The sequence below is a fragment of the Vombatus ursinus genome, unplaced genomic scaffold (genome assembly GCF_900497805.2).
Source record: "Vombatus ursinus unplaced genomic scaffold, bare-nosed wombat genome assembly UNPS02014841.1, whole genome shotgun sequence".
NCBI lineage: Eukaryota > Metazoa > Chordata > Mammalia > Diprotodontia > Vombatidae > Vombatus > Vombatus ursinus.
The window spans coordinates 33,569,940-33,597,507 of NW_020954619.1; the positions used below are offsets into that span (position 1 = coordinate 33,569,940).

At 33.7% G+C, this 27,568-nt stretch overlaps 2 protein-coding genes across 4 annotated transcripts in view; one reads left to right on the forward strand and one right to left on the reverse strand.

Annotated features, from left to right (window-relative positions):
- Positions 1-14,389, forward strand: part of ACP1 (acid phosphatase 1) — a 29,811-nt gene extending 15,422 nt beyond the window's left edge. For 2 of the 3 annotated variants that reach the window (XM_027840373.1, XM_027840374.1), the window contains exons 4-6: positions 9,570-9,631; positions 13,451-13,556; positions 13,705-14,389. In XM_027840373.1, coding sequence (XP_027696174.1) covers positions 9,570-9,631; positions 13,451-13,556; positions 13,705-13,782 — 246 coding nt within the window. In that variant the 3' untranslated portion in view covers positions 13,783-14,389. Of the gene's footprint in view, positions 1-9,569; positions 9,632-13,450; positions 13,557-13,704 lie in introns of those variants that run through there. The other variant, XM_027840375.1, reaches the window with a different exon arrangement.
- Positions 14,390-20,595: 6,206 nt separating this feature from the next.
- The window catches only part of ALKAL2 (ALK and LTK ligand 2), a 13,649-nt gene continuing 6,676 nt past the window's right edge, over positions 20,596-27,568 (reverse strand). The window contains exons 4-5 of the mRNA XM_027840450.1: positions 26,674-26,739; positions 20,596-21,160 (exon numbers count right to left, since the gene is read on the reverse strand). Coding sequence (XP_027696251.1) covers positions 26,675-26,739 — 65 coding nt within the window. The 3' untranslated portion in view covers positions 20,596-21,160; position 26,674. The remainder of the gene's footprint in view (positions 21,161-26,673; positions 26,740-27,568) is intronic.

A 27,568-nucleotide genomic window follows, 5' to 3' on the forward strand; every position in this document is an offset into this window, starting at 1 on the left:
TTTATGGGTGAGCTCATTTCATTAACATTCACAGTTATGATTGCTAATTGTATTTTCCTCCATCCTGTTTTCTTCAGTTTAACCTTCTCTCTTTCTCTTTATCCTTTTCCTCCTCAAAAATCTGTTTTGCTTTTGACCACTGCCTTTCTTAATCTGTCCTTCCTTTTATCATCTTCTGCCAAACCTTCATCTCTTATCCTCTTCCCCTCCTTCTGTTTTGAGTAGGGTAGATTTCTATACCCAACTGAATGTCTATATGTATTCTTCCCTTTTTGAACCAATTCTGATGGGAGTGAGGTTCCATATTGTCTGTCCCTCTTACCTCCATTTTCCCTTCCATTATAAAAGCTCTTCCTTATGTGCCTCTTTTATGTGAGAAATTTTTTTTTCCATTCTACCTCTCCCTTTCCCCTTCTTCCAGTGCATCTCTCTTTCTCATCCCTTCATATTTTTTTTTTGTATTTTAGAAATTATCCCAACATAATTGACTCTATTCATGCCCTCTGCCTGTGTAGAATATTTCCAAATGCTGTAATAAGGATAAAGTTCTTAGGAGTTACATGTATCATCTTCCAGTATAGGAATGTAAATAGTTTAGTTTTATTGAATCCCTTATGATTATTTTTTTGTGTTTACCTTTTTGTGCTTCTCTTGACTCTTGTGTTTGAAAGTCAGATTTTCTTTTCAGCTCTGGTCTTTTTACGTGGAATGCTTGAAAGTCCTCTGTTCATTAAATATCCATTTTTTCCCCACCTGAAGGATTATACTCAGTTTTGCTCAATAGGTTCTTCTTGGTTGTAATCCTAGCTCCTTTTCCTTCTGGAATATCGTATTCTAAGTCCTCTACTCCTTTAATGTAGAAACTGCCAAGTCCTGTAATCCTGACTATGACTCCATGATATTTGAATTGTTTCTTTCTGGTTGCTTATAATATGTTCTCCTTGACTTGGGAGCTCTGGAATTTGTCTGTCATATTCCTGAGAGTTTTCATTTTGGAATCTTTTTCAGGAAGTGATTGGTGGATTCTTTCAATTTCTGTTTTAGCCTCTCTATCAGGGTAGCTTTCTTTGATAATTTTTTGAAATATGATGTCTAGGCTCTTTTTTTTGATCATGGCTTTCTAATAGACCAACAGGTCTTGAATTATCTCTCCTTGATCTAATTTCCAGGTCAGTTTTTTTTTTAATGAGATATTCCATATTTTCTTTTTTTTCTTCCTTTTTCCTTTGTTTTATTGATTCTTGATGTCTCATGGAGTCATTTGCTTTCACATGCCCAATTCTAATTTTTAAGGAATTATTTTCTTTAGTGAGTTTTTGTACCTTTTTTTTCCCATTTGGCCAATTATGTCTTTTAAGGTGATATTTTCTTCATAACTTTTGTGATTCTTTTGTGTTGCTTCTGTGCTCTCGACTGGCTCTTACCCTGGTAGGACCTCTCCTGATGAATTCCTACCTTAGGCTGCAGAAATGTTTGACTTTAACCTCTTGTTGGCTCTGCCACTCCAAAATCTGTTTGAGGAGTTATTTTAAAGTTGAATGAAGACGAATATTGGGAGAGTCAGTTTTAGTTAGGTTGCTGCCTCTAATTTACCATCTTGTCTCTGCCTTCCTATTTTGTTTTTTACAAATTCTTGAGTTTATTCTTTTGAGTTGTCCTATATTGATTTTCCTCTTCCTTTCTTTCCTGATGCTTTTAAGAAAGCTTTTGAGTATTTCAATTTGTCATCATAATTTTTAAGTATTACTTAAAGATGCCAAAGAAATGGGTAAATTCTGTGGTCCTGGGCTAGACACTTAACCTTTAAGTATTCTAGGCAAGTCTCTAAACCTATAAGATGCAGACTTGAATAAATAGAGAGAGTTGCCTCACCTAAGAGTTTTTCTATTCCTACAAGGGCACAAGTCCAGTCCTCTATGCTACCCTTTTAACATGCGATTATTGTTCATGCTGCTTTAATTTTCTTCATAGTTCCACCTTCGTTAACTGTTCTATTCCTCTTCAGCAAGGCTTGTAATTCTCTGAAATCCTGTCTGTTTCTTTAGATTTTTATTTTATTTCATGGACAATCCTAAGCTCTTTGAGAGTGAGGTTTGTTTCATGCATTTTTTGTATTTGTATTCCCAATCCCTAGTACAGTCATAGGTCCTTATTAAACACTTGCTGAATGATTCAGTACTTCAAAGAATCCAACTTTTTTTGATATGGTTTTATTCTTTTCTCTACTTCAGGTTTTAATGTTTCCATTATGGTTTTTTAAGAACTTCTGTAACCAGATACTATTTAGTGACCAACCTTCTGGTGACAAGCTTTTCCAAACTTAGCTAGAGTGGTATTCTGATGACATGTACAATTCTTTGTTAGGCCTGTCCTTGAAGCTTACTAGCTTGACAGGCTCTGCCAAAGCTTGGACTCTGCTGCTGTAGCTTTCATGAACTCAAGGTCACCTTCAGGGTAGGATGATATATCTGATTAGGACTTCAGTGAGGTTTGTAGGACATTGCTAGGCTGATTATCCTCAAATAAAAATGCAGTCAAATTTTCTCTCAGCTATTATAACACTTAAAAATCTTTCATGGTTTTATGGCTCTCTGCCAGTGTCCAGATCTTTTCTTAAAGAAAATTCATAACCGTAATTAACTAAAAATTGGAATCATTTGATTATTTATAGAACAGATGGAATGAAAATTTAAAAATTTGAGCCTCTCATTTCTTGTGGAAAATGTTTAGAAATTTAACATGAAACTTACTCCAAAGCATTTTTAAATGAGCTGTGACCTTAGGATCATGAAGTAACAAAAATTCTTTTGCTGATTGCTTGCTGAATGACACTTAAAATTTTTCTTAAAAATTCTTTATAGCAATTAAAATAGAGTGCTTAAATGTGCTCTAGAGTGTACAGTAGAGTAATTTCAGATAGTCAAATGATCTTGTGATCTCCACATTATAAGTATTCCCTCTAATGATTGAGATCACCACCCACCTATCAAGCTGTCCATGCTTGTTTATCTTGCTCACCTCTTGTCTGTATTTTCCCATGAGCTTCTCCTGAGTGGTCCACTCATGCTGGGGTCTCTTCTCATTCTCTTTTTATATGACAGGGCTATCAGTGTGTTTATTCTCTATTTCCTTGTTTTATTTGTCATTGCTCTCAAGGTGATTGTTGCTCATCTGTGTCTTGCCAAGGTTTCTTTAAAATGATTTTTCCCTTGACTGTTTCACACTGTTCTAAGGTCATATGACCTATATAAACTTTTAGCATTCTCCTCATAACATATTTCAGGTGTTTCTGTTTTTAAACCAGCCTTGCTATTTTCTGCCATATCTCTCCACTTGTCAGGTAAGTCATATGTTTGCCAAGTTAGGCAATTGTTAGTCTTTTTTTTTTTTTGGATCTCCTTTTTATGCAATTGGCTTATACCAATTAAACTTCTGTATAAAATTATTATAATTGGTGTTAATGTCTTTTCTGATATCAAATTACTATTTTTCATCTTAACTTGTTTAAATTGGTCAAGTTGGAATTAGTTTTATTGTGTGCAATTTTATTTTTATTCTTCAGGTTTTGTTAATTTCAGTCTTTGCTCTAACAAATTATTGACCTGATTATACAAAAATAGCTAATTCGGATATGGTTCATATAAGTAATAAATTGTTTTCCTGTCCATTAAAATCAGTCTTATTTTTTATGATCTTATTCTTTGCTTTCCATGTCTGCCATATGATCTTTTGTTCAAAAGATGTATTTTATAGGTGTGAGGTTTCTGCATGTTCAATAAGACGTTGGTCCCTTTTATTCTTTATTCCTGAAATATATTTTTATGTTTATATTGTCCTTACTATTGTCCTCTTTGCATTGAAGGCATTGAGTATGAGAATGTATATCTATTTAATTTAGAGGTTCTCATTGATCTCAATCTAGAATTTCTCTCCCTTAGCATCCCTGTAAGAGATGTTGCATAAGCCAAATTATAGTTATGATAGTCTTTTTTTTATTAATTTCTTTCAATTTATCAACAATCACTCCCATATGCTTTTGAGTTTAAAATTTTTTTCCCTCTCCCTTCCCATTTCCCTCCCCAAGATGGCGCACAATCTGATATAGGCTATACATATACATTCCTATTAAACGTATTTTCACATTAGTGATGTTACAAGTAAGAATTAGAACCAATAGGAGGAACCACCAGAAAGAGGAAACAAAACACAATAGAAGAAAAAAAATAGCAAATAGTATGCTTCGATCTGCATTCAAACTCCATAGTTCTTTCTTCTTTATGGATAGCATTTTCCATCACGAGGCCTTTGGAAATGTCTTAGATTCTTGTATTGCTGAGAAGTGTTAAGTTTATCAGTATTAGTTATCATACAATGTGGCTGTTATCGTGTACAACATTCTCCTGGTTCTGCTCACTTCACTCAGCATCAGACCATACAAGTCTTTCCAGGTTTTTCTGAAGTCAGCCTGTTCATCATTTCTTATAGCACAACAGTATTCCATTACATTCACATGCCACAACTTGTTCAGCCATTCCCCAATTGATGGGCATCCTCTCAATTTCCAATTCTTTGACATATGGTAGTCTTTTTGCAAATACCTCCCATGGGTACTTTAATATGAAATGATCAAACGTTCCATGAAATAATATTTTTTCTTGCCTGTGGATACATAATAAAACCAACACCATCAAATTCTTTATTTCCATCTCTAAGGAGAACCCATGAGCCATCCTTTCAATTAGCTGCAGCTTCTTTCTGTCTTCTGGTTTTGTTTTTAGTGAGAATATCAAGATTGGTATAAATTAGTTCCACTAGTGGTATGTCTACTGAGTGACTGTAGGATAAATATCTCACAGGGAGTGTACCAATAGCCAAGTTAATGTTTATAGATAACATAAAAACTGATTCTTGGCACCATATGCTTCTTTTTTCTACCACTATTATAGGAGCAGAAGGAGGCTGCATAGGTATAAAGACCATTATATGTGTTTCTTTGCTTAATAGGCATATGGGGCAGAAGTCTTCCCTAGTGATGAACTCCTCTGTTCTTTAGCTGATCCTAGAAAGCAGGGCATAGCCAAGGGTCACCTCAACAACACAATGAGCCATCAGAATAGGAATTTGATGAGATAGTATTGATATGTGTAGTATAATGGTGTATTAATAGTATAATAGTACAATGGTCATCATTATGATGATGATAATGACAATGACATAATAATAAAAATAAAATAGTTTATAGAGATTCTTAATATTGGACCTGTGAACTTTTTTCTTTTTTTGAATATTTTGATAATTGGGGACAGCTAGGTGGTGCAGTGGATAGAGCACCGGCCCTGAAGTCAGGAGGACCTGTGTTCAAACATGGCCTCAGACCAAACACTTGACACTTACTAGCTGTGTGACCCTGGGCAAGTCGCTTAACCCCAATTGCCTAAAAATAAAAAAAATAATAATAATAAATAAAAATAAATATTTTGATAATTATATTTAAATATATTTGCTTTTCCTATGTATTTTATTTGTGCATGTAAAAACATTATTCTGAAAAAGGGTCCATAAGTTTCTCTAGACTACTAAAGACTGCCATGATAACAGAAAAAAAGGTTAAGAACTTCTGGTATAGAATAACAGTTGAAAAATGTATCTAGTACTCTGTCCAAATGAGGAATATGACTTTTTGAAATTTTATCATCAAGACTTTCTAACTCAATAGGTTTTCATTCAATTGATTATCTGCTTTGTGCCTACATCTTTCTTATAGTGTTTCAGGCTGACTTCATTGGTATAGACATCTTTTGGGTGAGAAATCCACCTCTACTAATATAGGTCCCTACCTTCTCTGCAACTTAAAGTCTTAGAGAATTGTCTAGAATACTTAGAGGTTAAGTGATCTGCCTAGGGCTGTACTACTTGCTAAGTGGCCTAGGCAGTACTTGAATTCAGGTCTCAGCTCTGAGGCTGGTTCTTTTTTTTCTTTTTTTCCTTTTTATTAATTTATTTTGATTTATCAATAATCACTTCCATATGCTTTTGAGTTTAAAATTTTTCTCCCCCTTCCTCCCTACCAACCTCCCCAAGATGGCACATAATCTGATATAGGCTATACATTTACATTCATATTAAATGTATTTTCACATTAGTGATGTTGTAAGTAGAAATTAAAACCAATGGGAGGAACCATCAGAAAGAGGAAATAAAACTCAACAGAAGAGAAAAAAATTAGCAATTCGGCTTCCATAGTTCTTTCTTTGGGTGTGGATAGCATTTTCCATCACAAGGCCTCTGGAAATGTCTTAGATCCCTTGTATTGCCAGGAAGGGTTAAGTTTATCAATATTAGTCATCACGCAATGTGGCTATTATTGTGTACAACATTCTCTTGGTTCTGCTCACTTCACTCAGCATCAGACCATACAAGTCTTTCCAGGTTTTTCTGAAGTCAGCCTGTTCATCATTTCTTATAGCACAATAGTATTCCATCACATTCATATACCACAACTTGCTCAGCCATTCCCCAATCGATGGGCATCCTCTCAATTTCCAATTCTTTGCTACCACAAAAAGAGCTGCTATGAATATTTTTGTACATGTAGGTCCTTTTCCTGTTTGTGTGATCTCTTTGGGATATAGCCCTAGAAGTGCTATTGATGGGTCAAAGGGTATGCACATTTTTATAGCCCTTTGGGCATCGTTCCACATTGCTCTCCAAAATGGATCATTTCACAACTCCACCAACAATGCATTAGTGTTCCAATTTTCCCACATCTTCTCCAACATTCATTATTTTCCTGTTTTGTCATGTTGGCCATTCTGATAGGTATGATGTGGTACCTCAGAGTTGTTTTGATTTGCATTTCTCTAATCAGTAGTGATTTAGAACATTTTTTCATATGGCTACAGATGGCTTTAATTCCTTCATCTGAGAACTGTCTGTTCATATTCTTTGACCATTTATCAATTGGGGAATGGCTTGTATTCTTATAAATTTGACTTAATTCTCTATATGTTTTAGAAATGAGGCCCTTATAAGAGAGACTGGTTATAAAAATTCTTTCCCAATTTTCTACCTTCCTTCTAATTTTAGTTGCATTGGCTTTGTGCAAAAAACTTTTCAATTTAATGTAATCAAAATTATCTTTTTTTGCTTTTCATAATGTTCTCTATCTCCTGTTTGGTCATGAATTCTTCTGTTCTGCATAGATCTGACAGGTAAACTATTCCTTGCTCTCCCAGTTTGCTTGAGGCTGGTTCTTTATCCACCATGCCACGTTACCTTTCAATATGAAATAAGTGTAATCAAGCAGAAAAGATTCATGCATTGGTTGTGTTTGAAAATGTGTTTCTTATTCTAGTACCTCTAGTTCTTCATCCTACAGCTTAGAATAGGAAACATACTTCATGTCTTCTAGAATCATAATTGACTGTAGCATTGATTAGAGTATCTTAAGTCTGGAGATTACATAGACTCTTTTCTTATGTTTGGGGCTTTAAGGTAATGCTAGTGCCACCTCAGGAGTGATTTTCATGTGACCTTGTTATAGTGTACTTATAATATTTTGATGTAGTGATCTCTTATGTATAATGTTATGAATTTACAAGGTAGTTTTTTCATTTATATTTCCTATTTGGAATAGTTAATCTTATCAGCAATCATTTACTAAAAAAAAATCTTGTGCTAAAATGTCTTATAATAATAAATTATTATTATTAATTATAGTAGCATTTATATGGCACCTACTATTTGTGAGGCATTATGCTGACAGCAGTACAAGTATATCACTTGGGCCTCACGACAAACCTAGGAGGTAGGTGCTGTTATTTCACCCATTTTGCAGTTGAACCTAAGGCAAACAAAGACTTAGTAACTTGCCAAAGGTTACATAGCTGATAAGTGTCTGAGTCTGGGTTGTAACAAAAGTCTTTCTAACTCCAGGTCTAACATCCAGTGCTGTATCTACTGCACTGTGCAGTTGCCTCCTGTCATATTAATTTACAGGATACGTTCATTAGCAAATAATTGAATTGGAAATAATTATTATGAAACAAATTAGGAGGCTGAAATACTTGAAGAGGCAGAGTTTATATTTTTCTTTAATTTCAATACTTTTGGTTTTTTTTTTAATGTAAAATTACCATACTGAATAGATAGTATAAGAAAGTAGAAGGAAATCTAAATTCAGGACATTTGGTATGAAGTTCTAAACTTTTCCATTTTCTATCTGTGTGACTCTGGGTAAGTCTTCTTTACAAATATCAGCCTCAATTTCCTCATGTAAAATAGTTACTTTACATAGATTGTCGACCCCTATATCATTGTTGAGGAAAATATATTGAAAACTATAATGGGCTTAATAGATAAGATCAGTTATTACTGTTAGACTAATTGTAAATTGGTCTCCTGGCTTCCAGTTGCTTCCATCAGCATGCTGTTATCAATTCAGCTACCCAATTGATACTTTTTTTGGGGGGGTGGCAAGGCAGTGGGGTTAAGTGACTTGCCCAGGGTCACACAGCTAGTAAGTGTTATGTGTCTGAGGCCGAATTTGAACTCAGGTCCTCCTGAATCCCGGGCCAGTGCTCTATCCAGTACACCACCTAGCTGCCCCCATTCCAGTTGGTATTCTTAAAACACATCTGACCATTCAGTTCAGTAAACATTTATTCAGCTCTTCAGATACAAAGGTGTTTAACATAAATTTGTACCCCCAAATACATACATAGGAATTCAAAGATGAAAGTAAAACAGCCCTACCATCATGGAACTTAAAATATGCTGAAATATTACTCCTCTACTCAAAAATCTTCATTGGATACGAGTTGAAAGATGAAATATAAAATTTTCTAGTTAGGCATTTAAGTCCTTTAGTTCTATGGTTTCTAAATACCTTACCAATCTTATTTCATATTCTTGCCCTTTGCTGTTCAGTCCAACTTGTCTGCTATTCACTATTTACAACCTCTGGCTTTGCAAAGGTGGGTCGCTCATATGTAGAATCCACTCCATGATCTCTGCCTCATACTAACTAGCCTTCAAAACAGAGCTCATGTGCCACTTCTTATATCAAGTCTTTTTGATTCCCCTCTAGATCTTAGTGTTTTCACCATAATAGTATTACTCTGTATATATTTGTATTTACTTACCTATGTATTTAGTGTTTCCACCCCAGTGGAATATATTCATCTTGAGAAAAAGGACTATTTTATTTTTATCTTTGTGTTCCTGGAACCTCTGCCATAGATTGGTTGAATTGAATTAATTACTAAGAACTTAAAATGGAAAAAAAAAATAGACTTATTGCCTTTATATACTTTATATGGTGTTTTAATACTTGTTAATACCACTTAGGAGCTCTATTATACATGGCAAACTTCACAGTGCTCAAGAAAATTGACACTTTTGGAGAATTCTTAAAGCCCCTTTCATTTGTTGTACTGTGATTCTTAAAGGGTTAGTTATTACATTACTACATTAATGGGTAATTCATGTAGATGATTAGTTGTGTACTGAGGAGCAATTCCACTTGATGTTGCTAAACTTCATATTTTTTACTTTTTATTCAATTCTAGATTACCAAAGAAGATTTCCTGACCTTTGATTATATACTGTGTATGGATGAAAGCAATCTGAGGTAATCACATTTTTTAACAATGATGTTTTAAAAGTATTTCCATTTATGTTTAACACCAGTAAATAGGTCAGATGATACACTGCCAGTAGGGACTTACGATCTTTGTTTTCTCGTAAGATGGGGTCATAATGTACAGAGTATTATTTTCAAATTGTAACAAGCCCTGAGTTATTCGAAATTGGCAGATAGCCATATTTATAAGAAGATGCATGCTAAGATAAGGAAAAGTTCAATTAGTCTGATTTAATTTGAAGAAAGGCAGGTTGTGTTACACTGCTTTATATAATAAGATTTATGCTTTCTGCATTGGGCTTGTATGATGTTGATAGAATGAGTCATGGGCATTGCAATTTCCCTCCTTTCCCCTCCCCACATTTTGTAACATGATTTAAGTTTGTATTGATTGATAGAAGGATATTTGACAAATGCATTAACTTTAGGGTTTTGTATTAAAGAATGAACATTTAGAAAAGCTTGAAATAATATTTGAACTGATTTTTCTTATTTTTTTAACATCTTTATTCAAACAATCATTCTAGATTGGGTAGTTAAGACTTTGAGTATGACGTTGGCAATTGTCTGTTGTCTAGGGGCCAAACTAGCTAAGTTAGAAGAGTCCCATCACCAGAGCCTACTAACATCTTATTAAGATGGAAAGGTTTTAAGAATAGACTTGGTGACTGACTATCTCTCATTCCAAGCATAGCTAAGTTTGGAAAGGCTTATCAGCAGATTTATTGCAAGTTAATTTATTTCCCAGTCATAGCAAGTCTCAAAGATTATCTACTACATTGTAGACTGCTATGTGTCATCAGTTGTGAGTACCAACACCAATGAAATTGGTTCAGAGAAATGTGTGCACAAATGCAAAAATATATTACATTGAGATGATTTTTGCATTTACTACAAATACTGTTGCCATTATTATTTTAAGATACCAAGTGTATTCTTGGCTAATTTATATGAGTCTTTCATTTTTTATTCATCTTTCAAAATGAATGTTTTAGTACCAGTTACAGAGTGGTAATTTGAATATTTACTAAATAAAACTAAATATTTACTTTTGATAACAAATCCAATTTCATTTTAAACTTGTAACATTTTTTTAAAAGTAGTTTAATATCAGTGACAGCTAAGTGGCACAGGTTGGACCTGGAGTCAAGGACATCTGAGTTCAAATCTGGCTTCACACACTTATTAGCTGTGTGACCATGAGCAAGTTTATTGACCTTTGTTGGCCTCAGTTTATTCATCTCTAAAATGAGACTAATAGATCAAATGCAATAATATTTGTAAAGTAGTTAGTACAGTGCTTGACACGTAGTAAACACTATGTAAATGTTAGCTGTTAACTATTATTAACTAGATGTACTTATTTCCTATCATTCAGACTTACCCCATAATTCTTTTATATATTTGGCCAGAAAAAGCCCAGCTGTATGATTTCAAATATTTATTGGAAGCGGAGGTTTGTTGTATGGAAATCACTCATAGATATGTAAAAGTATCAGGGCAAACCAAAAAAATTATCTGTTGTGTATTCTCATTTTAAATTTTATTTTGTTCTTTTGAAAGTGTTCCTTACTGTGCCTCCAGTTTATTAGTACTTGGGTAGAAGTTAATTTTGTTTTCTCTTTTTCATAATTGCTTTAAAATAACGATGATTTTTTTTTTGTCTTTTTTTTCTTATATGTGGAGCTTATTATCAGTGTTCTCATAAATATCTTTGAGGTTATTAAGATATTTTCAGGAAAGTGAAATGATCTTAAATGACAAGTATTTTACAATTTGAGAAGGGAAAGGCTTCATTATAACTTGTAATGGAAAGGAAAATAATTAAAATTTAAAAAATAATTAAAATAACTATCCCTCCCCCAGAAAATAGTTTGTCTTCATGCAAACCACCTAATTTCTAGTATTTAATTAAGTTAGTGTTTATGTTTAGAGAAGTGATCACTGAGGTTTCCTGGGCCATTGTGGAAACAAAGGAAAAAATGAGGGACAAATGAAAAAAATACTAGAAAAAAATAACTGAAACAAAGTGAGCACTTTTTTTTTTTTTGGCTTTTTGGTGAGGCAGTAGGGGTTAAGTGACTTGCCCAGGGTCACATAGCTAGTAAGTGTCAAGTATCTGAGGTCGGATTTGAGCTCAGGTCCTCCTGACTTCAGGGCCAGAGCTCTATCCATTGTGCCACCTAGTTGCCCCTGTGAGCACATTATTAATAAAGAGACAGTACCAAATAAGTTTGGCAAGATAGGTGAATTAGAGAAAAGTGAAATTATTCCAAAGGGTCTTGAAATAGAAGGGACCTTAGAGGTTATGTAGTCATATCCTTTGATCTCAGAAATGAGGAAACCAAGGTCCCTGGAAATTGACAAAATCACACAGCTAGTAGGTTGTAAAATCAGGATTTCATCCTTGGACTTCAAACTTCTCATTCAGTTCCTCAGAGCTCTTCAACTAAGGAAAATACTTTTAACTACAGTTGAATATTGTTTTAAAGGGCTATTTGCTATTTTGAATGTAGTGATGCCTTTTCCTAATATATGCGAACTACTGAATAAAAAAAGAAAAATATTATCAGCTAAGCTTTTGTCATCAACTGTGGTTTCAATTTGTGTTGAAAAACTCAACCTTAGTGATATAGTTCACGTAAAGATTGATTTATTTTCATAAAGGAAACTGAACAAATTACAACTGATAAACTTCAAGTTTTCTAGATTTAAGTTTCAACTTATTTACATTATTTAAAATTTTAAAATATGGTAAAGGAATTAGAGTGATGAAATCTAGGAATTCTGATATAGGCCTAAATTTCCTCCTCAAATAAATATTGAAGGATGTATTTAAAAAAAAAAAAGGAAGAAAATGTAATAAAGAAGCTGGAGAGTTTATAGTTGATGCAAAAGTCAGGAGATTGTCACTGTAATTTCCTTAGCTGAACTAAAACATGATTGAAATAGGACCTAAAGACAATTATTTTTAACACCTCCTTGCAAGGAGTTATCAAGATTTTATTACATATTGAATACCGAACAAAGGAAAGTAAAGAAATGAAAAGAGTATAACAAAGGTGGGAATATAATTGTAGTCTACTGCAAAAAAATGGAAGGGATGCTTATTTAATTGGGTGAAATGATAAGCCCAATTTTTAATAGGTTATACTTTGGGTTAAGGATATCCTACTCTATATGTCCTATTGGAAATTGGAAAAATGGGATGAAAGAAGTTTGAAGCACAGAAATGTAATATGGGACAGGGGGGGATTGCCTGAGGGGAAAAGTAGATAAAAAGTGGAAAAGAATACGTTGAGATTGTTTCAAGAAATATTTAAAAAAAAAAAAAGATTGATAACCACTGATATTGAATAGTTTGGTTACAGACCCTTAGAAGCAAAGAGCTGAATAAGATAACCTATTAACATCCTTTGAAGCTCCTTCCTTCAATCTATGAAATTTTCTTTCTCATTGTCCCATCATCCTTGACAGAAAAGAAAGGGAGAATAGTTTGTACCTTCCTATCTTTATTGAATATCATTGTCAGTTTTTTATCTTAAAGTTCAGAATTTCATGTTTTATAATTGAATCTCATTTTTATGTAGAATACCAGTAAAAGTACAATGAAGCATTGCAAGTTATGCGGCAGCTTGTGTAGTTCCTTTAAAGATTTTTCTTAAGTGTTTACTTTGTTTGCTTTAAAACCAGGCCACTTTGCTGGATTTTGTTATGGTGATATAGGTATTTTGCATTGCCCTAGCAGATGTCCATGTTTAACCTGAAACCATAAGTTTAAAAACTAAGTTGGTTTTAATTTTACAGAGATTTGAATAGAAAAGTTAATCAAGTTAAAAACTGCAAAGCTAAAATTGAACTTCTTGGAAGCTATGATCCACAGAAACAGCTTATTATTGAAGATCCATATTATGTAAGTATCATTTGTACTTCCTAGCTTTAATTTTTCTTTTTCTGGGCTTTAGGGAAGCAAACATGCCTTTTTATCTTGCCCTGTTAAGTCACAGCTTTAAAGCAACTGTACTTTAAACAATGCTTTTTATTTCTTTCCATGTTTTTAGGGAAATGACTCTGACTTTGAGACTGTATATCAGCAATGTGTGAGGTGCTGCAAAGCATTTTTGGAAAAATCTCAGTAAGGCTCACATTCATTTATTGCTGAAGGACAACAGTGATTGACATCGACTTAAAAATGATGTATGTATAGCAGTTGATGTGTTATTAAAGAGTAATAATGTACTACATTTGGAGACCATCATTGTTTTTTCAATTCATTCAATGTTCACATATGTTCTAATTTGAAAGGTAATGAAAATCAGTCATTATTTTTGAAGTAAGACTATTTTCTTACATCAATTATAATTATCAAACAAGCTGGAACTCCCAGTCTATGCCTCAGATTTAAAAAATGAATTAATTATATAGTGGAACAAACTAAAATTTGCATGTTAAAACTAAGAAATCTCAACAGTCATTTATTAAAAATGTTTGATAGAGTTTTACTTTGAGATGGTTTCATTTATGTCTAATTGGAATCTTTAACAGGTAGTGAAAACATTTGCCTTTGTGTCCTAGAAGACAATAGAAAATAACTGAGGTCATTGTGAAAAATTAAAGAAAAATGTATTTTATTGTTTCAGCAGTCGTTTCATGACAGTAACTTAATGAAGAACAAATATTCTTTCTGTTCATCTTTACTATCTTTTAATATTTTGGCTGTCTATTAAAATAAATGTATCCCCTGCCTTGGGAGTTTGTGATGTGAATTTTATACAATTACACTTTACAGTGAGGAAATAAAGGGAAATTATTTATGTATTTAATCTTTAGAACTTGGTTAATCTCTTTATCTTTATACAGGGTGTCCCAAAAGTGTTAATACTGTTTTAAGTCATTAAAGCTTTTGAGATATCCTGTATACAAGGATTTTGTTTTAAAGAAAAGTCAGTTTGTCTTTTGACTTCTGTTGTCTCCCTCAAATTTTTGGTTTATAACAAATGAACAACAACATTTTACTATTTTATATCATTTGGTCTTTTTTGACATAAGTTATTTTACTTTCAACATCACCTGAAACTTCAACTATACACAGGGATGAATAATGTAATAAACTGAACATTTGGGATCAGAAGGAGCAATAATATATAATGCAATATGGTAAAATATAGTACCTAGAGAAATTTGGAGTGTGTTAGTAGATTTTCTTTCATCAACGTTTTGCAGATTTGTAGGATGTGTATAATATTACATCGAAGGGATTATACTTTTTAATTCATTTGGCCACCTCACAAAATTTAATTGTTTTAAAAATAAACAGAAATTTGCAAAAAGATTTTGAGATACAGGTCTATTCCCTAACTTTTGTATGTTGTTGAAGAAATGAAAAAAGTATAATAGTAATTTTAAGAAATTTTTCTTTCTGTTGATATGGATTGTAATGTGTAATGTGTTGATATGGATTGTAATGTGACCTCTGAAACTAGGAAGTAAAAAGTATAAATAAGCAAATAACTTTCACATAATTCACGAAATCTCTATGAAAAGTTTCTCACTTTAGAGAAGGCGGTTAAGACAGTTTTCTTTTCAGGCCACAAAAAGCAAAGTAATTTTCTCAAACTGCCTAGGGAGAAGAGGAAAAGAACTGGACAAGGGAAAAGGGATGATAAAACCAGCAGGTGCCAATGAAGCCCTGGCTCTGTGTCTGGCAGTATCTCTCAATGGGGTATGAAAGGGTTTGGAGGAGCTATGTTTGCCTTCCTCATTGATTCATTTTTCCAGTCTTCTTCAGGCTTAGGTCTAACCCTTCCTGACTTATAGCTATTATATTTCTTTACACTACTCTTTGATCAATCTGCAGCCTTTATCCTAAAATTATAGTGTTCCATGATTTGTTACAATGAGGCATTACATATGGTATGTTGATTGAAAAAAAAAAAAAGATAGGTCTTGGGATTGTTGAATGCACTGCACAGTTTCCCAAATGCAATCTAGCCTGCTCTTTTTTTTGTATTAAATTCTACGCCCAGATCATTATCCACCTTCAGTATCTATCTAAGCTGTAAGTACTGATACAATAATTGAGTCAGGTGTCTCTCTAACTGCATATATTACCCTAGCAGTATATGTTCTTTGTTTACTTATGGATCTCCTTGAGGATTTCCTGTAGAGTTCTAGAAATCCATAAAATTAGCATAGTGTCATTCACAAACAGGCATCTGGAGGGCCTCATCATCATTAGGGAATTTTTCTTTCGTATGGCTTCCTATGAGATATCCTGCTTAACAGGGACAGACACCATTGTTGAGTCTGTTTCCCTATTTCAACCCTCTACTAAATATTAATAGAAGATCACTAATCATTATCTCTGTAGCAAGGCATCTTTGTACGATTATTATATGCTTGGGGATGTGCTATTATAGTTTGTGAAAACTTAGGGACGTTTTTATTGAAGTCTTGTCTTATTACATCATAATAGTTTACCCCACTATCCCTTCCTTATCCCCTCTCATAGATTTATCAAATATACTAAAATGTATTTTTAAAGACAAAAAAGAAATCATCATAATTGATAAATGCATTGAAAAACTCTGAAATTCCCTTCCAATTTTCTTTTTACAATATTGTTTTTAGATTCATTTAAAAATTTTTTTTGAGTTCTTAATTCTTTCCCTCCTTTCTGCCCTTCACTTCTCCCATTGAGAAGGAAAGAAATGTGATATCCGTTACAAATGTGAAAGCATGCAAAACATTCCATATTGGCCATGTTGCCAAAAAAAAAATAAAGCCGGCAAAAGAAAGTAAAAAAATTATGCTTTAATCTGACCTCATAATCCATCAGTCTATTCTCTGGATGTGGATAGCATTTTTCATCTTAAGTCCTTCAGAATTGTTTTAAATTATTGTATTCATCAGAATAGTGAAGCCATTCACAATTGATCGTTGTTGGAGTATTGCTATTACTGTATACAATCTTCTCCTGGTTCTGCTTACTTCATTTTGTGCCATTTCATATAAGTCTTCCAGGTTTTTTTTTTAAACATCCTGCTCATTTTTAATAGCACAATAATATTCCATCACAATCATATACCACAACTTGTTCAGTCATTCCCTAGTTGATTGGTATGCCCTCTATTTTCGATTCTTTGCTACCAGAAAAAGAACTGTACAGATAAATTCTTTTTTTTTCCCTTAAATTTCTTTGGTATATAAACGTAGTAATGATATTGCTGTGTCAAAGGATATTATAGACATTTGGAAATACTTCCAAATTGCTCTCCAGAAGGGTTGGATCAATTCAGATCTCTACCAGCAGTATGTTAGTGTCCCAGTTTTTCCCTTTCTCCTCCAACATTTGTCACTTTCTTTTTCTGTCCTATTAGCCAATATGATAGATGTGAGGTATCAGTACCTCAGAGTTGTTTTAATTTGCATTTCTCTAATCAATAATGATTTAAAGCATTTTTTCATATGACTATGGATAGCTTTGATTTCTGAAAACTACTTGTTAATATCCTTTAACCATTTATCAGTTGAGTGATGACTCATTTTTATATATTTGACTCAGTTCTTCATGTATATGAGAAATGAGGCCTTTATCAGAGAAATTTGCTGTAAAATTTTCCCTCAGTTTCCTACTTTCCTTCTAATCTTGGCTGCATTGGTTTTGTTTGTACAAACTCTTTAATGTAATGCAATCAAAATTATCCATTTTACTTCTTATAAACCTTTATCTCTTGTTTAGTTATAAGTTCTTCCCTTATCTCCATATATCTGACAAGGTAAATTTTTCCATGCTCCCCTAATTTGCTTGTGATAACACTAAATTTATATCTATCTCAATCATTTATTCATTATGTTGGTGTACAGTGTAATATGTTGGTCTGTGCCTAGTTTCTGCCAAACTGCTTTCCAGTTTTCCTAGCAATTTTTGTCAAATAGTGAGTTCTTGTCCCCAGAGCATGGATCTTTGGGTTTATCAAACAGTAGATTATTATGGTCATTTATTACTGTGTATTATATACCTGATTTTATTCCACTGATTGACCTCTCTTTTTCTTAGCTAGTACCAGATTGTTTTGATAACTGCTTTATAATACAATTTGAGATCTGATACTCATATACTGCCTTTTTTTACACTTATTTTTCATTGATTCCCTTGATGTCCTTGATCATTTGTTCTTCCAAATGAATTTTATCATTTTTTCTAGCTCTGTAAAATAGTTTTTTGGTAGCTTGGTTGGTATGGCAATGAATAAATAAATTAGTTCAGGTAAAATTGTCATTTTTGTTATATTGGCTTGGCCTTCTCATGAGCAATTACTCTTTCTTTAGTTGTTTAGACCTGTGTTTATTTGTGTGAAAGATGTTTTGTAATTGTGTTCATGTAGTCCCTGGGTTTGTTGTGTCAGGTAAACTCCCAAGTATTTTATGTTATCTGCAATTATTTTTGATGGAATTTCTCTGTCTCTTGATGCTAAACTTTGTTGGTAATATATAGAAATGGTGATGATTTATGTGGGTTTATTTTATGTCCTGCAACTTTGCCAAAGTTGTCCATTGTGTCAATTAGTTTTTTGGTTGATTCTCTAGGGTTCTCTAAGTATACCATCATTTCATTTACAAAGAGTGATACTTTTGTTTCCTCATTGCCTATTCTAATTCCTTCAATTTCTTGTCTTACTGCTATAGTTAGCATTCCTAGTACAATACTGAATAATACTGATGATAATGGGCATCCTTATTTCACTCTAGATCTTATATGGAAGACTTCTACCTTAACCCTATTATAGATAATACTTACTGATGGTTTTAAATGGATTCTAGGAATTCATGTTGAACTTAGGTCCAGTTCAATTTTTTTTTTTTTGGTGGGGGGGTGGCTTTGCTTGTGGCTGTTTTGATATCAGTGTCTTCTGAGTTTGTTATCTTAATCCTTCCTGTCTCCTTAGTAGCTTTTCATGGTCACGTTCTTTTGTTGTTATTGTCTGCTCATTTTTCCAGCCTATTTCTTAATTTTATATTAAAGTTAGGTCTGCTCCTAGGCTGGAAGGGGCCCTTTCCCAAGCTTCAAGTTTTTTGTGTTGCTGCTTTTAGAACTAGTTCTAGGACTCTGTAAGTTTTAGTGCTTCAAAGGTGGTGTGGTCCACGGAGATGTGTTCATTGCTCTCCTGGACTGTGCTCTGGTCTTTACCCAGGAAGGAACTTTACTCCCCTACAGCTGCTAGTGTTAGTGCTCTTTTTGAGCTCTCCTGTCAACCTCCTGGTCTAGAAAAATATCTCCCCCAACCTTCTGTTGGCTTTGTCACTCCAGGATTTGATTTTGAGGTCTTAGATTTTAAAGTTGTTAGGATGGAGATTTTGAGAGTTCTGCTGAGTTGCTGCCTATATTCCACCATCTTGGCTTTACCTCCCATCCCCTTCTCATTTTCACCTAGGTTATCCATTTTGTGCATATTAGGCTATTTAAAGAAATGATAAAATGGGCATGTGGATTGATAATTATAAATTATTGGTTGATTTTTTTTTCATTCTTCGGATATTTTCCCCACTTTGAGGTACTTTGAAAGTTTATTTTTGAAATCCTCTTTCCTTCGTCATGACTTCCCCTGTATGTATTTGTTCAGGTATAGATGTTCTTGACAATTTTCTTAAGTGCAGTGGCCACAGTACTAAAGCGTAAATTCAAAATGTCATTCCACTATCATTGATATAGAGAGTAAATCATTGTAGAAACACTCAGGCCTCTTTTGTCCCCCTATCTGTTTTGGTTAAGTTATTAAAATCGTTTGGGTTAATATAATAAATTTTAAAGCCATAAAATTGGAGTATATAGTTATCCCCTGCCGTAAGTTGTTACAGATAGATGGTTTCTTAAAGTTAAACTAAATTAAACAAGATTTCTGAGTTTTTGTTTTTAGTAGTTTGTTTATACTAATAAATAGATGTTTTATATTTAGATTCAGCTAAGATAGAGGGCTGGATTGGAGTCCAAATCCAGCTTCAAACACTTACTAGCTATAGGATCCTGGAAAAGTCACTTGATGGCCCTCTGTTTCAGTTTCCTTCTATGTTAAATGAGGATAATAATAGTATTTACCTGTCAGGCTTGTTGCAAGGATAAAATGAGGTGATATTTGTAAATTGTTTTACAGACCTTAAAGAACTATATTAGTGTTAACTCTTACTATTTTACTTTCTTAGTTTCCTTGTCTTAAGTATGCAGCTTCAAACTCTAGCCAGGAGAACTGGATTTGAGTCTCAGCTTTGAAAGTGACTAGTGTTGTGACTTGGCTAAGTCTTCTTCATCCATAAATAAGAGGGTTGGGCTTGATGACTTCAGAGCTTTCCTTCAGCTCTGAAATGGTGTTAATCAAGTTGCTGAGCTTTCTTTCTTCTAGAATCTTATGACCGACTGACTAGCTGTATTTTGTGTATTGACATGGCATAACTCGAAATTTGCAAAAAAAAAAAAAAGCCTTTAAGAAGAGGATTAATTTTTATCACTTGGAAGGGTTTTAGAAAGAAGTATATTAAAATTGGTGGTCCCAAATAGGATCATTAAATCATCTGTGAAGAGTGGTAAATGCTGTAGTACTTGCAGTGTTTGCTGCTGTATTAATCTCATTCACATCCTTTATTAAATAATTTATTTTACCTTAGTGAGAAATTATGCTAAAAGTTTGTAATAACTTGTTTGTAAGAATACCATTTGTTAATTTTTTTACTTGTGATTAGAGGCTGTAAGAAACCTACATCATTTCTTTGCTTTTTTTTCTGTTTTTTACTTACTCCCTGGCATAACTATCTTTAAGATTATTTTTTTTTAAATTCTTGTATTCACAATATTGAACACATTATGAGTGAAAAGAACTCATAATAAGAACAGCATACTATACCAAACATTTCATTTATTACTTATGCTTATTTACAGTATTTACATATTGCACATTAGCTGGAATGTTTTATACAGATATTATACAAAAAAAAAAAGAAATTAGCTTAGGTGGAATCCCCACACACAAATTCACACTCCTCTTGTCTCCAAAAGATTTTTTTTTTCAGTTTTCTTTTGTGTTTTTCATGCAATTTTAAATTAGGCTCCAGGAAAATTAGAAAAGTGGTAAATTATCATGAAACCTCTCCATATGCTATTATAACAGATTATTTTGTGAATTCTTACTTCACAAGAATGCTCTTTGAAATTTCCAGATCAGTAAAGAAAATGGTATTCTTCTGGCTGAACCCTATATTCAGCATTTAGGAGGACTACATGTAGAAAGTGGAGTGGTAACATTATTCTTTTAAAAGAAAGTATTAAGTAGAACTGGCGGGTATAACAGTATTGACAATATACAAAACACAAGTTGAAGGAATTATGGAAGAGTCTGTCAGTCTGCAAAAATAAATCTCTTGTTCACAATGGAATATGTTTATAAAGGTATGAAGTTCGATTTCCCTGTTAGGTTCCAAGGCACTTCTCATGGTTCTTGGCATTCTGTTGCTTTATGGCTCTGCCCCCTGTGGGGAATAGAAAAATAAATTTTATTTGGATATCTGCTGTCTTTCATGAAACTATGTTTACATCTATGCATACATATGTACATATATAGGAATATATTTCAAATAGAGGATACATAAAATTATGTTTTGATATATTCCTCCATCATTTCCTAGAAATTTTAAGCAGAATTCATATTGTGACAGTAACTAAAGATATTTTGCCACTTTTTTTTCCTGAAAATACCTTTGAGTCCTACTATCACCATTTTTTAGTTCTTTTTCAGAGAAATTGGTAAAAATTAGATTTTAGGAAAAATGTTTTCCTTTTAAGTAAAAGTTATTGAATACTCAACCAAGCTCAATTTGAGGAATAGTAGTACCTTTAGATAAGCAAAATGTTGCAATAGAATATTAAATTTGGGAGTCAGAAGATGCAGATTTAAATTCAGACTCTGCTACTGACTCTCTTTGTGTGTGGCATATAAATCACTTAACTTCTCTGGACCTCAGTTTGCTCATCTGAAAAGTGAAGGAATTGGACCAAATGATCACTAAAGATCCTTAAATGCTAAATCTATGATCAATCAATTAATAAACATTTATTCTGTGCCTATTGTATCCCAGGCCCTGTGGTAAGCACTGAATCTTGAGTCTTAGATCCGTGGTGTCAAATAAAAATAGAAATGGGAGTCACTAAACTGTACAGAAGGATCCCTATTGCTTACATTGACTTAGAAAAGTACGTCTTAACATTATCTATGTTCTATTGTATTTTATTTATTTTGTTAAATATTTCCCAGTTACGGGAGCATTCTGGAATATTGCTGCTATGTGTTTGATACTTCTGATTTAGATCCTTGTTTTGGTATATCAATAATTCATTAAATCAGGTTCCATTAATTGATTTGTTTTTTTTGTAATTTCAAATCAGTGGGAAGAAAACTAAGGTCCCAAAAGGTTAAGTATGTTTCTGAAAGTCATACCTGTACTAAGTAACAACCAGAATTTGAAACCAGGTCCTCTGACTCCAAATCCAGCACTTTTTCCACTGTACCATGTTTGTATCTATGACTGAACAATTTGGTAAGCAACCTAATAATTAAAACAAGATGATAAATAAAATTTTTGAGCTAGAAAGGAGAGACCTTAGAGATCATTCAGTTTAGCCCCTAAATTTATGTATGAACAAACTGAGGCCCATAGTGGTTGAAGTGACTTATACAATCATTCAGGTAGTTAAGTATTAGGACCTAACACTTCTTATTCAAAAACAGTTCCCTTTTAGTTATATAACGTGGATGGAGGTAATATTTCACAATAAAAAAGGTTTTCAGGCACTGCAAGGAACCCTCATGTTACATAAATTACTATCTTAGATAATAGCATATTAATGAAGAATAACAAGCTGGAATTGTTCTATGTAAATGAAAGAAAACTTTCTTTCCAAATAGTCTGTAATTTAGACTTTTCATTAGTTCATATTGACCTCTTCCAGTTAAATTAAAATTAGCAAGGTTTGACTGTATTTATGACAGTTTTAAATTTGAATCATAATTTTATCATTGTGGTTTACTAATACTAAGAGTTCCTTGGCAAAAAGGTGTGCCCAGATATTAAAAAAACAAAAATCCAAATTCAATTATCTGCTTAAAAAAATATAACCACTTAAGACAAAGGATTAGAGTTTAACAACAATTTTTTTTAAAAAGCTGCCACACTTGTCTGTTTGTGTTGTGTAGTATTGCATCTGTATTCATTAAATCAACCTGATTTCATGTAGCTACATGGTAATCTTAAAGTCCATTTGATAGCAGTTGCTGATGTAGATAAGTAGGAATACACAGATTGTTTGCTCATCAATCAAAGTTGGAGGGATATGTTGGAAAGACAGATAGGTTTTTCTGACCTGACTGCAAAGACAGCATCCCAAACAGAAATGGATCCTGTAGCTAAAGTAATTAGACATAGGTCAGATTGTATATGTCCTTACTGTTACAGAAACATCTTTCAGAGTTTTGTGCCTTGTTTTCTGTAAATGGGCACACCTTGATTTGTTGTTCAAGGTGAAACCCAGAGATCTTGGGAGTGGAAAAATGAGAGCTCGTTAGCCTTGTGTCTTGACCACCTTCAGTGCTTTTTAACTCTTAAAGCAGATGGGGAATATTTGAGTTAAAATTGCTGAGGAGTGGGGAAAGGGAAGAAGCATGACTATCAGAAAGACTGAAGTAGAATCAGTGGAAATCTTAATTGGATCAACACATTTATTGAGCATGTCATCCTAGCCTTGCCTCTTCCTAGCTCTATAACCTTGAGATCTAGTGATTTAATTTCTCAGAAGTTCAGTTTCCCTACCTATAAATAAAAGGAGCTAGACTATATATGAGATAATACATGCAATTTTTTAGATCCTTTCTAGCTGAAAGATCTATGAATTTTCTCAAATTGACCCCAGACCCAACCTCAACTTAGAGAAGTTTTGAGTCCTTCTATAATTGTCACAAATGCTGCCAAAAAAAAAAATGAAAAATGATAACAGTGATTACTAATACCATTATCTGTGTCACCTTATAAACTACCTAATGAAATAATATTTTTCTCTCATTTTTCATCCAATTCTAAATATTTATAAGCATTATTTTCCTATACCATGTAGCATTCCTGTGAAGGAAAACCATCATTAATTCCGTTTATCATAGGGCAAAACATTGTGACTTTTGTGAGATCATAGCAAGGTGTGATAGCAAAAGCAGAACTAGGATTGAAACTGTTGACTCCCTAGCTCTTCAGATGTGATATCTATTCAAATTAGACAGTTTTAAAAGCCTCCATACCTATATGAGAAGTCTGTAGATAATAGACCTGTATCTCCTTCATTACCTCTAACTATCTACCCAAGTCTATATAGTTAAACGAGGAAAATGTCCACTTAAATGATTATAGGTGAATGGATCATAGGTGAAGGTTACTTTTTTTTTTTTTTTTTTTTACCATGTGAGGCTGTCCATCTCCAAAAGCATAAATTATTTAACTACACAATAACATTTAGTAAAATATCTTAAGACAGCTTACACATTCTTTAAGGCCTAGATCAACTGTCATTTCCACTAATTAACCCTTTACCCTTGATTACCCCTAGATAGAAAGGACCTCTTATTTAATTCAGCAGCCTTTTGTATTCCTTTTATGAGTTTGGGTAGACCTGTGATTTCATTATCATTAGATGCTCTAGGTTAAAAAAAAAAAAAAAACTTTCTCTAACAGTTTTTAGCAGGGCTTGTCCTGCAACATGGGGCATTTTGGGTTGCCTGGGACACTGAGAGGTCACATAGCCAATATGTGTCAGAGACAGTACTTGAACCTCGATGTTCCTGTCTCTAAGATCCATTTTTTTAGCCACTATTCTACATTCCCTCATTTTGTGCTTTTTATATGACAACTTGTATTTGATTTGTCTCAGTGGTATAATAGGGTTTTGGACCAGGAGAAATCTGGATTCAAATCTATCTTCCCACACTACTTAGTTCTGTGAAACTGAGTAAATAATTTACCAGAGACTGAGTTTCTTCATCTAGAAATTGAGGACAATAATTGTTGTTTTTACCAATGAGGACCAAATGACTATGCATAAAACATTTAACAGATCTTAAAATGCTACATAATGCCCATTGTCTAGCAGCTTCAGGACTTCTGGGTGGGGAACCTGCAGCCTGGAGGCCACATGTGGCCTTCTAGGTCCTTTTGACTGAGTCCAAGTTTTCAGAACAAATCCTTTTATTAAGGGGATTTGTTCTGTGAAGTTTGGCTTCAGTCAAAGAGCCTCACTTGAGGACCTAGGGGGTCACATGTGGCCTCGAGGCAGCAGGTTCCCAGCCCCTGATAGCCTATTGCTAGGATAGTTGTAAGAAGTTGGAGGGCAAGAAACCTTTTCGAATTTTTCCTGGCATCTCCCTATTGCCAATATGAGGAACTGTATATAGTAGTCTTTGAATGAAGGAAGAAAGCAAGTGAAGACTAGAGAGAAATCAGTACACATAAATTGCCAATTAATCACTATTTTCTATCCTCCCCTGATGTAAAAAAGTATGGTACAAGTTTCTCCTAGGTACAAATGTATTGACCTTAACAAGACTGGTATGTTTCTGAAGTTGAATGACAGAATCTTGAATGAAATTTAAGTTATTTACTTCAGTCTTCATTTAGGAAAGCTGCATGGTATAGTGGAAAAAACCCTAGGGTAGGAGTCAGGAAACCTTGATATGTGATATTGGGTAAGATCCTTGATATTCTCATCTGTAAATTGGGGTTAGGCTAAATAATGGTAAGATTTTGTGCAGCTCTATTATGTGAATCTATGGAAATAACACTGACGTAAGAGATAGGCCCCCATCCTGCCACTAAGTTTATTTTGTGATTTTAGGCAAAGGATTTAACCTTCCCTGAGCTCCATTTCTCATTAGTAAAGTGAAATGACTTTCAGTCTCCTTTTGTTGTTCAGTCATTCAGTCACGTCTGACTCCTTGTAACCCCATGGACTGTATTATCCATGTGGTTTTCTTGGCAAAAATACTAAAGTGGTTTGCCATTTCCTTCTCCCTTGGATCACCTTTTAGTGATCTAGTGAGGCAAACGGGTTAGGGTTAAGTGACAAAGCTAGTTAAGTGTTGAAGGCTGAATTTGAACTCAGGTCTTCCTAACTCCAAGCCCATGCTGTATCTACTGTACCACTTAGCTGCCCAAACAGATTCCTACAACTCTAACATCTTTATTTTAAAGATAAATTTCCAATGCATTTGATGTGGAGATGGGTGGGAAAATTAGGAAAAATTGACAAATCATTTCTTACATTGATTTTAAGAGATCAATGTAAAAATTTTAAACCATGTTCTCAAGATATATGGCTGTAACTTGATAGGAACAGATCATAATGCCAGTTTTATAATTACTATTACAGGTTAAGGGAAAACTAGTTGCTGCATCAGAAACTTGGGAAAGCACAGTCATGACTGTTAGTAAATTAAAAATATGGTAGCTGCATTGAAAGAGGATAATGGTGGAATTCATTTGTCAGTTCCTTTTCTCAAACTTGCATGAGTACAGTTATTCATATGCTCATTCATGTATACAAATAAATGAGTAAGAGCTTGGAAGTGAATGGTCACCAAGTTTTGAACATGCAAACACAAATGTGTAATCAGCGATACCCTCAATTATACACTGAGTCAACTGCTGAAATTAACTAGCTAATGTGCTTTGTTTTATATTAACACATCTTCTGTGCCAAATGAATCGTCCTATGAATAATTCATAGCAACTGCCAGGGGTTCTTTATAATGTGGACCAATAGGGGGTACCTTGTATTTATGACCAATATTTGGAAAGATTAAGATACTTCCATCAACCTTATTGAAAGGGAGCCAACCTTAGCTAAGAGAATGATTGTTTTCATACTCCCATGAATTTTTCAGGTCCCAAAGACAGGATTCACAGCCTTGGTATGCAGTCCAACATTATTATCCTATCAGGGTACTTACCTTATCCTTCCATGCACACTGGACTCACAGCCAACCGAGTAAGAAGCCTGGCACATCTTTTATAGTCTACAGTGAAAATAAATCATAAATGGGTCTATCAGCAGAGCAAGGCTCCAAGACATGACTATTTTTCTTGATAAAATACATGCTTAAATGTTCTTTAGAGCATTTATATAACTACAATATCTATCCAGCTTTTAAAATATAATTTCTTTGGGAACAACAAAGATCTGCAGTGGATGCTAAGTTGTTTATTAATAATTGATGTTACTTGAGGGGTTTCTGCCTCACCTGGCAGAAGTGAAGAAATGACATAGTTTGAAAGGAGGGAAAAATCTACCACTGAGCTGTTCTCTTTTTTTTTTTATTGGTTTCCTTTCCAGTGGTTATCAGAGTTCACTAAAGTCCCAGTTTTTAGTCCATTTCCCTATGTAAGAAGTTTTAAAACAGGTGCACTGTTTCCTTCAACAGTGAACATTTGTTAGGCGCCTGATAAACAACTACAATGTATAATATGTGTGTTAAAGAGATATAAATCACAAAGCTGGGGCAGGGAGGAGGGAAAGGATGTTATGAATTAGATTAGGTTAAGCTTTGGGAAGGAAGCAGTGTTTGAAGTGGGTTTTAAGAGGTGGACAGAAGCTTCCAGGCATAAGATCACCATGAGGAAAGACAGCTAGGTACATATAGTATATTGTATGTTAGGGTACATTTATTCAGTTTGGACTAAAGTATAAAGTGCATCGAGGGGATTGATAAAAGATAATAATGATACCAGGTGTTGGAGAATCTTAAATGCCTAGCAGGAGTATGACTTTTCCTTGGGTGGCAACAGGGAGCCATTGAAGATGAAGATAGTATTGGACCAGATATATGCATAAAAAGAAAAAAAAAA